This window comes from Numida meleagris, chromosome 10 (assembly GCF_002078875.1).
Source record: "Numida meleagris isolate 19003 breed g44 Domestic line chromosome 10, NumMel1.0, whole genome shotgun sequence".
Lineage (NCBI taxonomy): Eukaryota > Metazoa > Chordata > Aves > Galliformes > Numididae > Numida > Numida meleagris.
Genome location: NC_034418.1, coordinates 1970207 through 1987490, shown reverse-complemented (window position 1 = coordinate 1987490; position 17284 = coordinate 1970207). Strand labels below are relative to the sequence as shown.

The window sequence follows — 17284 nt, the reverse complement described above, 5'->3', positions numbered from 1 at the left end:
CATCAATATCACTGTCCTGGGTCTTACACAAGATTGTGATGAAGCCCTAGGGTAACTCATACACATGTCCCAGAACTGATGGGCTGCGGGAGCGATCTGCTGCCTCAGTTTAGCAGTCAAAGCGGAGGAAAGCTGAGGCATAGCTTTTTTTTTTTTTTTAGCTCAGAGGAGCACATCTCTGCTAATTGACTGTTAAACGAGATTGCTCTCTGCACAGCACTCTTGCCACGTGAAGCCTTTAAGGAGTAATGCTCTGATCAGCTGCACGTAGGGCGCTTAAATACAATCTGCCTAATGACTGCGGGGCTTGCAGCTTCTGACGTTAGGGAGCCAACGTTTTGGGTTAAGGAGCAGACCCTTGGGCTGGGGGCTGTGCTTTTTTCTGAAATGCTAATCTTGCAGACAACAAAGGCTGCTTTTTAATCTTGAAGGCAGACTTGAAAGCAGCGCAGTCAGGATGGAGCTATGGCTCTTAGATGGAGATTTCCAGGGCTGCACGCGTGTTATTGCACGTCAGGACCACCAGTGAGCCACCCACTTGCCAGTGCATCCTTTGGCCTGATTGCTGCGCATGCAAATATTGGGTGTTTGTGTATGTTTACCCTGTTTGGAAAAATCTGAGCCCTGAGGGACTGCAGCTTCCTTTTGTTGTAAGGCAGCCCAAGCTGAGAGCCAGCTGAAGAAATGCTCCTTGCTCACCAAGCCGTGCTTCTGGGGGGGTCTGGGAGCTGCCACTCTCCATGCTGGGGAGGAAGGAAGGCTGCTGCTGGTGCTTTGGTTTGGGGTCGGAAAGGGCTGGGTGGAAGGAGGGGCTTGCTGTGAGCAGAGGCAGGCACGCTCTTTCCCTCTGCAAATCCTGCTCTGCTGCGTGCGGCTTGGCCCCAGCACCCTGCTTGTTGTGGGGCATGGGGAGGGCTCACACTGCTCAGGTGCCTGTCCCCCACCCAAGCTGGCTGATGCTCAGCATCCCATGCAGCAGGGGAGAAATGGAAAGGGGAATGGTGGGCGCTCTGCTGCATTAGCTCTAATGCAGGAGTTGTTTTACTGCTGATATTAAAACTGGATGAGGGCAAAGAGAGAATGGAGCTGATGCACAGCACCTGCTCCTCACAAGTGCCCAAGCCTCTGGAGGCCCAGCAGTAATTTTGTAAATCACAAGCAGGTTTCCAGCCTTCCCCATAATGGTGCTTTTACATGCTACCCATCAAATGGCCTCAATTACTGGTGCAGCAGATTAATCTATAAATTAGGGTAGGTTTAGGAAAGCCATCAGAGAGCAGTGTTTGGTGCATGGTGTCTAGTTCTGTGCTGTCTTCTTCTGGTTGTTCTGACCTGACAGATAATGCAGTGCCTTGTACTAAAACATGTCGCAGGGAGGGCATTGGAATGTGGTCTGGGTGCAGCATGCATCTGCAGGGAGAGGGTTTCTGCATGCAGCAACGTGCACGTGAAATAAACAGGAGTAACGAGAGCTGCCCAGACCCCCAGCATCCAGCCTGCCCCTCTTTTTCCTGCCCCTCCTTCCATGCTGGTGGTGGTGGTGGTGTGACCTGAGCCAGGGATCAGGCCGGGGCCACATACTGCTGTTGGAGCCCCACGTGGAAGCAGAGCTGCTTGCTGAGCTGAGTCAGGTTGCCACCTCTTGGTAAGGTGACATTACAGGATGTCTGCCCACAGACTTCAGTGGCCTTTTCCGTGGAAGGGGAAAGGAGGGGAGGAGGTTTCCTTTGCAAGGGCAAAAGGCTTTAAACAAAGCCTAAATTCTGCAGCTGCTAGCTAAGTTTAAAAAAAGAAGCACTGGCACTCTGTGCTCCTGGAGATGAGCCTTTCCCAGCTCCTCCTGACCCAGGGGTGTGACCATCCCTTCTGTTGCCTTTCCTTTGAGCTGCTTTCTCAGACGAGAATGGTGTGAGAGTTTCTTCCCTTGGCAAGGTTTTTACCCTGCTTGGGTTCTGTGCTCACAGAAGTGGGTTGGGCTGGGAAGGGAAGGACAGTTGGACTAGATGGTCCTAGGGGTCATTTCCAAGCTTACAATTTGCTGTAGCAGGGACTTCCTAGAAGGAGTGACTGAGGTTTTATTTGGTATTAATTGACTCCTCAAATCTCTAACAGAAGACCCTGAAGAGAGTTGGGCATTCAAAAGCCATGGGGTAAGAGAAGGAGGTACGGCGTGCCCCTGGGAGCCCTGGGGTGGCCACGTCCCAGCCAGGATGCACTCTGTCCCCACTGGGGGCCCGTGCTGGGGCCACGGCGTTTCCCTGCACACTTGCGGTCAAGCTGCAGCCTGCATTTTCCAAGGAGGCATCCACTCGCAACGGAAAGACAATTTGGGATCCACCACATCCTTTGGGAAGCTGTTCCCATAGTTAATGCATTTACCACGTAGCTGTTTCAGCTCCCTGAAGGAGATCGAAGCCTCCACTGGCAGCCTGCCTGCCTTACTCAGTGCTGCTGCACTGCACAGTGTCCCTGGGACGGAAGCCTTGCTACAGAGGGGTTGGGTGACCTGTCCTATGGCTGGGGCCTGGAGCTGCTCCCTGTGACTGCGAGCACGGATGGGAGTTGCTTTGGTCTTCATTCGGCAGCACACTGTTGTCCTGGGCAGACGGTGCATGCACAGCTGCTTTGTCCTCAGCAGCTGGTGGGTCACACAGGATTTGGGAAATGCCGCTGGCATCCTCCCATGCAGAGGCTGTGGGATGCTCACCAGTGAATTCCAGAGACACCGTGTCACCAAGAGCCCGGCTGGGCTGCTGTTCCCATTCCACTTTCCAAGCAGCTTTCGGTGGGTGGATGGTAACTGTGAGACATGCAGCTCTGTGCAGGAGCTGCCTGACCATTCCAATGAGGAAGCCTTGCCCTCCAGCCAGAAGGGGACAACAGAGCGAGGTGGCACCTGGGTCCCTCTGGGGACTGGCAGTCTGTTTCCAGCCAGGTGGATCCCTGGGAAGAGCAAGGCTGTGCTTTCAAGTGCGGCTGCCAAAGCTTGAATGCTTGGAAGTAGCATTCAAAGCTCATCAGCGAAGCCGTGGAGAAAAAACACACGAGGCAATCGTACTTTCTCCTATGCTCCACATTTCAGGCTCTCTGCTTTGTCTCCCCGTTTGTTACTGAGCCATTTCTGCGGCCATCAGCTGTATTCAAAAAGCAAAACGCATCCTTTCATCAGTTAGCTTCCCATTGCTTTCGGTGGGTTGGACTTCAGGTTCTCTACAGCAAGCATCTTTTAGGGTGCTTCCCTCCAGTCCTTGCCCCAGGAATGCCCACCTTGCTCGGCTCGTTTGGCTGGCACTTGGTCTGTGATGGAGCAGCAAGGTGGAGGGGAAGGTAACTGACACACGCCAGTGATGCTGCCCTTCCCTGAAGCAATTACATGTGATCAAGTCCTGTTTCTTGTTTTATGGCTGCCCGTGGCGGTGCCCAGATGTTTATGGTCCCCTGTAGGCCCACATGCTGCCAGGACAGCCTTTCCACTGGAAGTTAATGTATGATATTCATGCTATTTATTTCCTTGCATGACACTGCAAAGCAACCGCTGCCCTGGGTGGCTCAGGCTGGTTACTCATTACAGCGATACGCTTGTGCCAGAAAGCCCGGACGCTTGCTCACCCTCCTTTAATTTCCTGGGAACTTTCCCCTGTCCCAGGCTGCCGAGCTTTGCAAACATTTGCGGGTGGAAGGCGGTCTGTTTGTTTTCAGCGGGCCTTTGCTTATAGCTGTTGGATTAATTGCTGGGGGAGGGGGGGACCCTCCTTGCTCCTGTCCTGGCTTTCTCACCCCATGTTGATCAAAGCCTGCTGCAGTGGAAAGCTGATGGGGCTGAGTGTGGAACCCTGGGGGTCCTGTGTTGCTTGCAGAGCTCTGGGGGCTGTTTTCTCAGGCATTGAGCTGTTGGAGTGCCTGGCACTGTAAACAGCGAGCTGCCAGCGGCCCCGGCTGCTCCGCTGTCCCCACGCATTCAGTGAAATCCCGTTAGCGCTGGAACAATTCCATTAGCAGCACTGCTCGGGCACGGTCTGCAGCAGCCCCTGTGCCGATCAAAGCCGAGTCCGTGCAGTGAGACATTCCCTGCGTACCTCGGGGCTGCGCCGAGAGCCCGAACAAAAGGTCCGCTGTTAGACAAAGGGGAAGGAGCCGGCCTCTGAAGGGAGGCAGAATTCCTCCTCCCATTGCCAGCAGTTATTTTCTGGCTGTTCTTTTTTAAGGGCTGGCCACCAATTCAACCGTGCGTCGTTTTGCATTTGAAGATGTCAACGTTTTCAAGGTCTCACAGTGAAATAATTTCAGGGCCGGGGGATCTAGCAGCTCCGAATGTTCTCAAACAAGTGCCTTTTAAGATAGAAAACGGTCTGTGCTTGATCCCAGCCCAGCGCTGTGGCCATGGTTGTTTCATTTGAAACCTCTGCGCTGAGCTCAGCGCAGGCATGGGAGCTGCAGGCACTGGGAGTCATTCATTCACACTTATTGCTGAGCCTAAATATGGGCGCCAGTGTGCTCTGCAGGATCAAATGAGTCCACATGAGAGCAGTTTAGGGAGTTCTGATGTTTTAGCTGAAAAGATTTATTGATTATCTTTAGCTTTCTCTTCCCCCGCCTCAGCTCCCATAAGCTGATCTGCTCAGCTGCATCGTGGTTTTGCACAATGCAGTAAATGTGAATCTTTGAAGCACATGGAGAATGCGTTCAGGGAGCAGTCGGCATGCAGACGGTGTGTCCCTATGGGGCGAGGTGCAGGTAGGTGTGTGCTGGTGGGTTTGCAGAGTCTCTGCAGGCCAGTATGTGGCTGGGTCAGTGCTCACAGCCCATCCCCATGCACACAAACCGGGTCTCTGTCTCCAGTGGCAGGAGCGGGTCTGTTCTGTATCACGCTGTGAGTTGCTGAGCCTCCCTGGTGGAAGCTGCAGCCTCCAGCTGGGAAGAGACAGCTTCTCCAGCACTTGGCCGTGGTGACGGTGCTGACGGGGCCATGGCTCTGGCTGGCCACCAAGTATCGAGGGGCGGGTTCCCATCCATCAGCTGAGTGCTGGAGCTGTCAGACAGGGCTGCTTAGCACCGGGTTGGAGCCGTTAACGTCTTCATAGCATCAGGAGTCAGCTGAACGCTGCAGCTCTTTCAATTAGGCTCCTGTCGAGCTCCATCCGTCGATACTGTAATGTCGTTGGCTGGCCTCGCTGCAGTGCCTTGGAGGAACGTGCTGCTGGAACAGCCTCCGTCTGTGCTGCGTGCTGGAGAGGAGCCAGCTCCAGGCTCCCCAGAGTCACCCTGATGAGGAGGGCATTGGGTTTTGGTTCTGCTCTGCCCATACAGCTGGGGGCAGCTGCGGGGACACTGGTACAGAGGGGCCTTGTGCTGCTGTGCCCCGTCCCGCGGTGACAGCCCGTGCGCAGCCCATGCTGCCCGGCCCCAGCAGCACAGCCCTGTTTTGTTGACAACAACCTCGTAGCAACTCTGTCTCAAAGGCCCAAGGAAAACACCGTGCTTCCTCCAGCACTGTGGCCTCAGCGCCACGAGCGCCACAAAGGCTGCGGGCCCCAGCAGGAAGCCTCAGTCCCTTCCGTAACGAGGTCTTCCTGCCGATAAGGGGACCTGCAGGGCAGGGACTGGCTGAGCCAGTGAGCCCCTGGGTGCCGGCACGGGGATGAACGTGTCCTCCAGAGGCCGTGGAAGGAGCCTCCAGCCCCAGCATCTGCCGGAGAGGCGCGAGAGGTGCTGTGCTGATTTGGGTGCCCATGGGGGGGCACAGTGTCAGTCTTCTGCTCTTGATGAGCTTGGAGATCTGTTTGGTTCTGCTGGTCGCAAGCTAATGTGGGGACATGTTTCCTTCGTGAAGGTGAGGTGCAGTCTGCCATAGCAAAACAGCCTTGTGCCACTTGTGAAGTTTCACGTGAATTCACCACGCTGGATTAATAATAAATCCAGCAATAAACCCATTGTCAGCATACCAGAGCATTGCCCTTGGACAGGCCCACAGCTCTCTCCCACTGGGAGGTGGGACTGCCACGTGACACAGTCCGTTCCCCACTGATTATCTTGGGCTGCAGATACCACCAGCATCAACTGTGCCCGCAGCCACCTCACCAAGGCAGCATCCAGCATGCACTTAGCCTGTCACATCACCATGGCTTCTGCATGCCAACGGCAACTCTGTTGTCTCAGCTGCACTTTGATTTGCAGGGCTGTCAGCACATCCTTGCTGGCTGCACCCGGTCAGATGCTCAGGCCCCCACTCAGAGCGGGCATGCAGGGCACCAGCCAGGTTTCAGCAGCTGGGACATTGCTGGGGTGAACTCACAGAACACACAGTTTGGTTTGAAAGGAGGACAGTAGGACAGGCAGTCCATGCTGCAGTGGGTAGGAATCTTCCACTTCTTAAAATGAAGGTATTTACTGGCTGCATCAGTTGCCCAGCTGTGGTTAGTTTGTATGAAAACCATTTCCTGCTGTTAAGGTTACTGTTTGGCTTCACAGCCATTCGTGGCAGGAACAGATAGGAGTATCTACAAACCTCTGTGCTCTCTGCTGGGTGAGTTTCTCACCTACGTCTCCCTGGACGTCAGAGCCTTTGGGGTGACCTCTCCAGCCACAGACACAACTCTCAGCTGGTGACAGCAACCTGGAGCACTTGCAGAGCATCTCTCTCATGGTTTGTGTGCATCAGTGACAGTGCTCTTAGGTGCATTTGCTTGCCCTGTCTCCCAGAAATGTTCCTTAAGAAGAGGGCTGTTGGCTAAACATCAGCACTGCCCTATTTTTTATTCGATGTTTGCTTCCTATGTATTCAGGCCTTCCTGCTAGAGAAGTTGTTGTCCATAGGAGGATCTGAGGAGCAGCAGCGCAGGGTTTGCAGTCTGCATACCCCACAAGGAGCCAGCAGAAACAGAGCAGTAGGGGGCTTGTGATTCCAGAAGGGGGAGCTGGGGATGCTGCTGGCTCCTTTAGTAGGGCACCCATCATTCCCTGGTGATGGACAATGTGAAGTGTCACCGCTCACTCTGCCATCTGAACCTGCCTTCTTTTGGGCACTGGCTCACTCTTGGTTGGCTGACTGGTGCTTGTTCAGCTGCCATCTGGTCTCCAGAGGTGCTTCATAGACTCATAGAATGGCTTGGTTTGGAAGGGACCTCAAAGATCGTCTGGTTCCAGTCCCTGCCCTGGGCAGGGTTGCCAGTCACTAAATCAGCCACTAGATCAGGCTGCCCAGGGCCCCATCCAACCTGGCCTGGAATACTTCCCCAGAGACACGTCTTCCACAAAGACAGGACGTCCTTTTCCGGGTGTTACTCCTCAATAGCTGTGGGATGGGCGTTGTGAACAGCAGAGGCCAATGTGCGGAGCCATCCGAGATGTGCTGTCAAAGGATGCGAGTCAGGCGTTGGAAGCCCTGGAGGTGTTTAAGAGACATGCGGACATGGCACTAAGGGACATGGGACTTAGTAGGCCGGGTTGATGTTGGACTAACCTTCAAGATCTTGAACCCAGGTGGTCCCACGATCCTATGGAACGTGGAGGCACACTGGAGGAACAGCACAGGAGCAGTGCAAAGCTCTGCCTTTGGGTAGCAGGCATCCTCTGCGCGCATCCAGGAAGGAAGTAACAACCTTGGCAGCAGCAGTGCGTACACAGATCTCCCTGAATCACAGGCTCAACGTGAGTCAACGGTGTCACAGGGCTGTGCACAAAGCACACGTCACAGGCTGGGCGAGGAGCTGCGTGCGGTGCAAGGCATGCGAGGCATTCCTCCTGGTGCTGCTGCCAGCAGCCCCGCAGCTGGAGCCCGTCCCTGGTTTGGACACTGCATTTCTCGCTGCAGAGAGAGCAGTCAGAGGGCTGGAAGTGGTGAGGAATGAGGAAAGCTTGGGAGAACGGGGGTTGTTTAGTCTAGGAAAGGGGAGGCTGAGCGAGGCAGGCGTGAAACGCTTTCAAAGACATAAAAGGCTGCTGCAGAAAGTGAGGGAATGATCTGCTCTGGGTCGCTACTGGAAGGTGATAACAGGAAAACTCACACAAGTGGGAGGTGGATGGAGTCCCTAAAGCTGCAGCGTGTGTGGGATTGGCGTCGGAGCACCCAGAGAGGGGAGGAGCCCGACTCACTTCTCTGGGACCAGTAGGCCCTGGGAGCCCCATTCTCCTATTGCTCGGGGACTTTTTAATTGTGGAAAGTGAGAGCGTGGCTCTGTGTCCTCAGTAGGCGATTGTCCTGATTCCCATCCCTGGGATCCAGTATGTCTTAGCAAATTACTTTCTCTCTTTTAAGTGCCTTAGTGATTAAAGATGCCACAGCAGATACCCTTAATGAGTGCAAAAAGGGTAATAATTCCTCGTGCTGGCACTGAATGCAATTAATCAGGCCCCGTTACTTGCTTTTTAAACAGATGAGGCATTTAAGGCCAAGCAAGTTTTTAATTGGACTTTAATGTCTCTCATTTACTTCGTGTTGGCACGAGCGTTGGAATTCCCACCCCCAGGTTCGCTGCTGGGTTTATTCGGGGTGATGAAAGGCTCACTGCTGAGCGAGCAATCTGCAGCAGAAGTGCACGTGTCCTTCAGGCCATGGCCAGCCAGGCCCAGCCGTGCTGCAGGGCAAAACCAGCCCATCGCAGCGCGGACACCAGATAGCAGCATTTTGGGAGCAGGCGGTAGCCTTGCAGCCTGCTTGTCACCCTGCGCCTCAAACTCCCCAGAGGAATCCTGACGCGGTCCTAGTGCGTGCTGTGGCCTTGCAGAGGCTCTAGTGCAGCCTGAAGGCTCCCAACCATTTCAGAGGTGGCTGAGGACGTAGCCCCTATTTCTGCATCCTCACTTCTCCCACTCCGAGGGCATCAAGGTGAGCGCATCTGAGACGTTAGGTCTGCTCCGAGAAACGTATTGTGGAATACCTCGTGTTACACGCCTTCTGCCTGCCAGCCCGGACTGCAGGTTGGATCAGACGCAGCCCTGCCCTGGATCTGTCTCAGGGCATCCTTAAGCCACTTGCTGAAACCCGCAGCCCCTTGGCAGTTCCTGCATCGCGCCCTGGCTGCCTTGCACGCAGCGCTAATTATTTGCACACATCAGTGCCTCTGCGACATATTGGAAACAATCTGAGGTATCAAAGTGTGGCAGACGTTTGTCTTCCATCCCTTGGATTCTCTTCAAATTACCTGCGTGCGTGCACCGGCTCCTGGCCCCGCAGCACGGCGAGCTGCTGCACACAAACACCGCCTGGCCGGCGGCAGGCCGCGCCTCGGGGCATGCTTGCCCAATGTTTGTTTGGTTTTGCCTTCTTGTTTGTCATACCTCCTCTGCTCACAACCTGAGCGCTCATCTGATAGTAGGCCTGGTTGTTGTGCAAGGCTTGCGTGCAGTCCCAGCTGCAGGAACCTAATCTCTCCATTTTTATCCCATGCAGGGGACCAGGGCCTCTTGCACCATTTTTCTTCCCCCGGTGATCTGTAGATAAGGATCCTTGGAGCCATCGTGTCCTGCAGAGTAAGGGAGGATGGGTGCTGAGCGAGGATGAAGCTGTTGCCCAGAGAAGTTGTACGGGCTGCCCAAAGATGTGGGTGCCCCATCTCTGGAGGTGCCCAAGGCCGTGGATGGGGCCCTGGGCAGCCTGAACTGGTGGGGCACCCGGCCCACGGAACTGAGTGGGCTTTGAGGTCCCGTCCAACCTAAGCCATCCTGTGATTCCACGATTCTGTTACTGCATGGTGGTGGTGTGGATATTTCAATGGAGCTTTCAGGGAGAAAGATGAACAGGAGAGCCCCCAGCGTGCCCCATATCCCTGCAGGCTGCGGGCATGCTCCCCTGCAGTGGGCAGAGACTGGAAGAAATTCAGGCACCAGGCCCTAGGATACTTCTGCTCCTCTTCCCACAGACCCAGAGCTTAACGAGATTCCCTTAATTCAGGGTCTTGTCCCCCACGTATACCTACGTCAGGAAGCTGCAGCCCCGAGTGACTGCAGCCAACCATTCTTGCACTGTGAATCTTCTGGCTGAGGCTCACAAAGATGTCATTTTCTTTGATTTAATTCCATGTAAACTGTGGAATTATTTTTCTTTGGAGGGCTGCAAATTATGGAAGCATAAACCATGCTAATGATGCGATAAGGACAGCTCTGGATGCGTTCTGGAGAGCAGTTGTGCGGGGGCAGGACGTGCCTGCTGCCGCCTGGGGAGCAGCCTGCCTCTCACCTGGGGCCCCCTCCCCAGATTCCTCCGTCTCTCTGGAACGAGAATCATTTCCTCTCCGGCTTTTTGCAGCGGCACGGGCCTTGCAGACGCAGAGCTATCTCTGGAATGTGTGTAAACAAGGAGCCGACGGGATGTTGGTTCCCCTCCTCTCCCGGGCTGGTGTAAGAAGGGGTTAATGCGAGTTTGCTTTGCTGGTTCCAAGCTTTGAGAATTGTCTTCCCCCGGCAGCGACCTGCTGACCCCGGTCCTCTGTGTGCCTTTCCCAGCAGAAAGCGGAGATTCGGGGGCCCCGGCACACGGGGTGGGATTTCAACCCTCTATGAACAAGGAGAGGAAGGACAAAGGTGGTCCTGGGAGCTGGGAGCGGTGCGGGATCCCAGCGCACGGCGAGCTGGCATGTGATGGATGGGGCAGCCCATGGGATGTAGGCGACACGGGGGAGATTTCTCACTGAGAGGGTGGCAAGACACTGGCACGGCTGCCCTGAGAGCTGCCCCATCCCTGGAGGTGCCCGAGGCTCTGGGCTGCCTGAGCTGGTGGGGACAGCCGGCCTGCAGCAGGGGGTTGGAAGTGGAGGAACTTTGAGATCCCTTCCAACCCAACCATTCTGTGATTCATCGAGATGGGACAGGAGCAGGTTTGCATGCAGAGAGCTGAGCCTGGTGGCAGGTTCTGGTGCTCCTGTCTTACGGGTGCTTGGAACGTTAAGCAGGGGGACAAAAGCTTAGAAGCGGTGTAGGGGCTGGGACAAAATGCATCTCGGCGGGGTTACAAAGAGCTCCAGCTGTTTGTCTAAAACAAAACGAAATTCAGAGGTAGGTGTGTGAGTGCATGACTGGTGAGAGCAGCCTGGGATCCAAAGGATGTCTGGGTTCAGACTAAGCGGCAACAACCAGAAACGAAAGCTAGCTGAGGTCGAGTTGGAACTTAACACTGAAATGGTTAATTCCTAGATGTGTTGTCAGCGCTGGTGACGCACTGAGTCTGGATCCCTTCCAGAAAACAACACTTTAACCCGAAGACAAAGAGCTGGGCTTAGCACGGAGGTGATCAGTGGAATGGCTTGGCCTGGTGTATACAAGGGGTCAAGCTGGATGATTTAATGATCTCTCTTGGCCTGAAAGCTCTCTGTTCTCTTAAGAAGATAAATGAAAAAGCCCTTTCACAAAAAAGCCAGCACTCGAGATGTGCGTGTAATGAACTCGGCGCTTCCAGGGCAGCGGCCGAGCAGGCTGTGCGGGCAGCAAGGCCCTGCCTGGAGCTGCTGGGGCTGGCGGCCATCTGCTCGCCACCAGCCAGGCCACCGCGTGCGCACGTGACGTGTCTCAGCCCCGCCGCTCGTTGCTGGTCCCCTGCATTGAAGCACGGTTTGCTCCTTGTCTCCTGCAGGGTGAAGAGGCCGAGCGGTATCAGCAGCCTCCTGGGGAAGATTGGCTCCAAAAAGCAGAAGATGAGCACGCTGGAGAAGTCCAAGCTGGACTGGGAGAACTTCAAGGAGGAGGAGGGCATTGTGGAGGAGCTGGCGATCCACAACCGAGGGAAAGACGGGTAAGAGGGGCTGGCTCTGATCTCAGAGCCGCGTTTCCCACCACTCCTACGTACGTAGGAACCCATCGCGTTCTACAGAGAGTCCAGGAAACCCGTGGGATTTCTTGAGAATTTATTCTAAGGATACGTAAAGCAGCTGTAGGTATTACAGGAGGACAGGGGAAGCCTGCGGCAGGTACAGGCAAACACCTCTGGCTCTGCGAGCAGCCTCGTGACCCCGAGCCCAGCTGACGCAGAGCCTGCCTGCGCCTTATCTCACCTGCTGCTGGCCCGAACCGGTCTAACGCAGCGCTCCACAAGGAAACGCAATTGCCTTTGCCCTGTTTTGTTTTAAAAAACAAGTCTCCAATGGGGAGGTATGGCTTCATCCTGCTCCTCGAATAGCATGCTCCAGCTGCATCTGCCCGCCGTCCCCCTGCGTTTAGATGTATGCAAACCCGGAGCAGCTGGCAAGGTGCGTTACAGATTATGGCAGCGTTGGGCATCGATTGTGTGCATCAGGCAATGCTCACGCCAATGAAGTTAATGGAAGCATCGTAAAAGCAAATGACGATGCTGTAAATAAAGCAGAAAGCTAATAACATGCACCGCGGGGAAGGATAATAAGATCAGAAGTGGCATTTCCACTGCAAGTGCTTTGCTAAGCTTGGGAAGATGTAACTGCTTTAGTGGACAGCTCGTAAAGTCTATCTTTATGTAAGCTGTGCTTTTATTCTGTCTGCAGGAAAAACTCAGAGCTTCTGTATTCCGACAGCTTTGGGTTTGGGTTTGGGCTTCGGATCAGTATTTTATAACGGCTGCTTTCTTAAGGCAGGCTGAGAGCCTCTGCTTGCCCTTCAGTGATCAGCTGTGCAATCATTTACACATCTGTGAAGACCGCAAGGAGCGGTTACCGACCCTTCAACCCAGCTGGGCACCACCTCGCTGCCAGCACTGCGGGCGTTACAGACCTCTGCTCCCCACCCTGCCTGGCGGGCGGGAACATCTGCCTGGCGAGGAGAGCTGTGTCCCTCCTGAAACACCACGTGTCCCCACGCCGTGGCGGCCACTGTCACCCCTTCTTTCTGCGGATGGTGCCCGAGGCGTGGGGGGACACCTGCTGCCCCACGCCTACACCCACCTGCCCTCATCTCTGCCTTCCCACTCCTTGTATCTTCTGTCCCAGACCTGTTTTCCCCTGCAGCAGGACCCAGGCTGCGTTGGACCCCAGGGACCTGTCCTGGTTCTGCAGGGAAGGACAAGCTGGGGGGGGAGGCAGCGGTCCCACCCTGTCGCTCTGATATCTTTTATTAATGGAAATGTACCGCAGCCTCCAAACGGGGCCAGCTTTGTAGGGCAGGCCCAGTGGGCAGCGCCCGAGGACTCACCCTGGTGATGGATGGAGAGTGGCAGGGGACAGCAGGCACCTGTGGAACCCTCGCAGCACCCTCATTAGCACGGGCAGGCTCTTCTCCCAGAAGGTGCACCCCCTCCGCCTGCAGTTCATCACGGCTGCCCCTTTCTGTGCCTGCTGATGATTTACTCTGCTGCGTCCCCCATGGCACTATTCTCTGGCCGTGGGGTGACATTGCGGTTTCTGCTCTGGTTGTTCCTGGCCTGTGATTGGCATCGATGCCCTGGAGCGAGCCTCTGCCCAGGGGGCTGCCTCCTGCAGAGGGGGCTCTGCTGTCGGCTGCCCCATGGACTGTGCCTCTGGTCTGTGCTGAGCCAAGGAGGGGGAGGAAAACCGCACGCCCAGGCACTGTGACATTGTGATATGCCACGGGACCCCCCCGGCTTCCTTCCCTTGGCCTCTCCTGGCCTGCCCCCAGGCATGGGTCACTCGTGGGGACAACGGGAAGCGGCCCTACCCCAACGCCTTTCCTGAGCCGGTGCGGGGCGGAGGTCTCAGCACGCGTTCCGCTCACCCTGCCTGGGCCGGATGGCCAGGTGGAACCTCCTCCGAGGCCAGAGCATTGTCCCCGTGGCACTGAGCAGTGCATGGCAGCAAGGAGCTGACCCACTTCTGTCAGCACGAGGCGGGCTGAGATGTGAACAGGAGGCGGCAGGGACGCTGCCAGGGACTGATGCGGGGAGCTCAGCTGCTGACATGAATTGGGATGAAGTAATGGCGGGGCATGGCGATGTCGGTCCTTTGGACGCGGCAGCTCGTGTGCCTTGTGCCGAGCCAGTGCCGAGCGTGATGACCTTGTGGTGACAGCCGAGTGTTTGCCACTGCAGAACAAATGCAAAACAATTGTGATGATTCAATTACCGCTCCTGTTTTGAATTGCAATTTCACTCCCTCTGTAGGTTAATTAGTAGCACAGCCCCGGGCTGTCCGTGGCAAGGGTTTGCAGCAAAGTGCATTAAAATTCAGCTGCACGGCATAAATGAGCAGCAAGGTGCTTTTTGTGCTCGCCTCCTTCCTTGCAGTGCTTAGCATCTGCAGGAGATGCCTGGTGCACGGAGAGGGGGGGAGGAGGCGGCCACCCCTTTTCTCTGCCCGTCCCTTCGGGTCCCCTCGTCCTGGCCACGGGTGCTGCTAACACCATCTCTGCCTCTGCTCCCTGCAGGTACATCGAGAGGAAGGCGTTCCTGGAGCGCGTGGACCACAGGCAGTTCGAGATCGAGCGTGACATCAGGCTGAGCAGGATGAAGCCCTGAGGGCCGGGATGGCTGTGGGGTCCCGCTGCCCTGTGCCCCAGCTGGGAGACGCCAGCCCCCGCCTGGCCACAGGGCACAGAAACTGTTCTCTACCCAAGCCTGTTTGTCTCGGCAGGTTTTTCCTTTTACTGTAATGTTTGGGGAGGGTGCTTGTCAGTGGGCAGTGCGTGCTGCGAGGGTCCCATCACCCAGCAGGTGACAGAAGTGACCCCGTGGCACCGATCCTTCGCCACCGCTGGGTGTTGCCGGGCTCACACACAAACCAGTATCGGCTGACGTGTGCGGTGGTGAGAGGGGCCGCGGGGAAGGCTTTGTGGCTGCTGCGTGTGCACAGGCTGTAGGGCTGGAGCCCTGCGCCCTGCTCTGCCAGCCCTGCAGCCTCCCCTGCCCCTCCTCGCTCTTGCCCAGACAAAGCCGAACTGTCTGCACTTGTCTGTGGGGTCTGATGGTGCTGGGGGTTTTGAAGCAAGCCGATGAAGAAATCCTCCCTTGTTCGCTCCGTCGAGGAGCTCAGAGCAGCTGCGGCAGGCAGGCCGGGCCAGGGTCTGTTCACGTGAATAAAGTGTTCCATCCTGGCGCTCCGTGTGCTCACAGCCTGGCTGCTTTGGGAAGCAGAGGGCAGAGAAATTGAGGGTCGCTGTTACAAGCGTGCAACCACGATCGTGGAAATCCCTGCACGGCACCTGCCTGCCCTTGGTCCAGAGAGCTCACCGGGCTGTCCGCATGGGATGCTGCAGGGCAGAAGCAGCCACGGGCATCTCCCACACTGTTCCGTGGCAGCGCCAGGCCCATGCTCACCGCCGGCGCTGGCCCCGTGCCTCGGCCCCGAGCCTGGGCTGAGCTCCGGGCTCACGTGTCGGCTGCTGAGTCAGCCCTTGTGCTGGGGATGCGCTGGGGATGGACACGAACAAAACACCACGTGCTCGGGGAGCCGCAGCCCTTGGCTGCGTTACGCACAGGATGAGCTCTTATCGACCTGCTTCAACGAGCCCCAAATGGGACGGCACCGAAGCGGGGCTGGTGGGACAGATGCCTGCGCCTGCCGACACTTCCAAGCCAGTCACTCCATGGCAGCGGGGAACGGCTGTGCCTCTGCTGCCCATCCCAGCCCGTCCCCGCGCTGTCCCAGCTCTGCTGCAGCCCGGGCAGGGTGGGGGCCGGTGGGAGGTGGCAGCTCCAGTTCCAGCACAGGGCTCGGCTCTGGTGTCCTCTGCCAGCGCTCCCCGGTGTCCTGCATGTTTCCTCGCTTGGATCATGTGTTTCTTGCCTCCCTTTCCTGAAGATGAGGAGTGATTTACAGGGCTCCAGAAAACACGGCCTGGCTGCTTAGGAATTGGAAAAAAAAAAAAAAAGGAATAAAACGCAACAGAAAAGTACTCTGCTTGCTATTTCCACCACCTGCCTTCCCATGGAGGGGTTGGCCCCGAGCCCCTAACTTCGCTCCCCCCGAGTTACCGCCGCGTCGCGGGCTGGGAGCTGTGTTAGGGCACGGCCGCGGGCAGCGCTGAACGGGCCCCTTGTGCTCGGCCCCGAACAAGGCCACCATTGTGTGCGCCTGCCCCACGGCTCCGCTGTGGGGTCCCGTGCGGGATCCGTCCCAGCTCCCCGTTGCCAGCGTGGGCTGCAGGGAACAGGAACGCGGCTTTTTTCTCCCAGGACAAGCTATCGGCTGTGCCACCCGGCTCCTCACCGCCGGCCCGGGGCACGGGCAGCCCTCTGGGAAGGAGCAGGGCTGGCTGCCCTGACGGAACGCCCCATCTCTGCCCCTGGTGAATGCGTGCCCAGCGCCTGGGAAGGCGTGGGGATAAAGCCCTGTTGTGATCCTGTTGGGTCCCGTGATATTACAAGCCAAGAGGAATGTCCTCATTATTTCCCCAATATTGAAGTCTAATAAATCCCCGGCTGCCTTTACAGGATTTATTTATCCGTTCATTGCTAGGAGACTCAGTCCCGTGTAATCCTATTGCTGCTCCAGGAGGCGGGAGGCAGCTTTCCGAAGGACAGAGCCGCGAGGAAGCGGCCAAAAGCCAGGAGCCAAAAGCCAGGAGGCTCCGTGCAAGGCCACTGCGCCCACTGGGGCAGCTCCAGCCCCACGCAGGTCCCAGTGCCACCCCTTCCCCACATCCCAGTCCCATAGAGCTGTGTCCCAGTTCAGTACTGTGCTGGGCTCACTGACGTGTCATGGAATCACTGAATCAGCGTGGTGTGAGTTGGAAGGGACCTTAAAGGCCGTCTGCTCTTACTCCCTGCACTGAGCAGGGACACCCACAGCTCCATCAGTGCTCACAGCCCCGTCCCCTGACCTTGGCTGTCTGCAGGGACGGGGCACCACCACCTCTCTGGGCAGCCTGTGCCACTGCCTCACCGCCCTTAGTGCAAAGAACCTCTTCCTTATTTCCAATCCAAATCTCCCCTCTTTCAGCTTGAAACCATTTCCCCTTGTTCTATCAGAGCCTGTCACCATACACAAGGCACTCAAGGCTGGGGTCCTCCAGCCCCTCCCCACGCCTGGTCCACGTGGAATTTCCCTTTAGTTTCCCTTTCAGCACCAAATTCTCTTGGAGCTGAGCGAGGAGCAGGGGACGTTCCCCGCGAGGATGGGACACGGCGGCGCCCGGGAGGGACGGCTGGCAGCCGGGGACGCTCGGAGCCGCGCAGCGCTCGAGCCCGGGGGTGGCCCCACGTCGTCACCGCCGTCACCGCCGAGAGGAAGCCACCGAGTTCCGCCTGCGGTCTGCGGGCACGACCGCAGCTCCGCTGCACCGGAGCCGCGGCCGCCGCCCGCGCGGAGGGGACAGACGGCTGCGAGGCGGCATCGCGGCCTCGACGTGCGGCGTCCGGGGCGGCCTCGTGCCTCCCACGGGCAGGAAAAGCCCTAAAAGGCAGGGAAGCCCCAGCGGACGGCGATAGGACCGC

At 56.9% G+C, this 17284-nt stretch overlaps 1 protein-coding gene and 1 pseudogene across 1 annotated transcript in view; one reads left to right on the top strand and one right to left on the bottom strand.

The window, feature by feature from the left end:
- The window catches only part of CFDP1 (craniofacial development protein 1), a 50275-nt gene extending 34531 nt beyond the window's left edge, over positions 1-15744 (top strand). The window contains exons 6-7 of the mRNA XM_021409018.1: positions 11564-11722; positions 14278-15744. Of these exons, the coding sequence (XP_021264693.1) occupies positions 11564-11722; positions 14278-14368 (250 nt within the window). The 3' untranslated portion in view covers positions 14369-15744. The remainder of the gene's footprint in view (positions 1-11563; positions 11723-14277) is intronic.
- Positions 14418-15160, bottom strand: LOC110404515 (annotated as a pseudogene).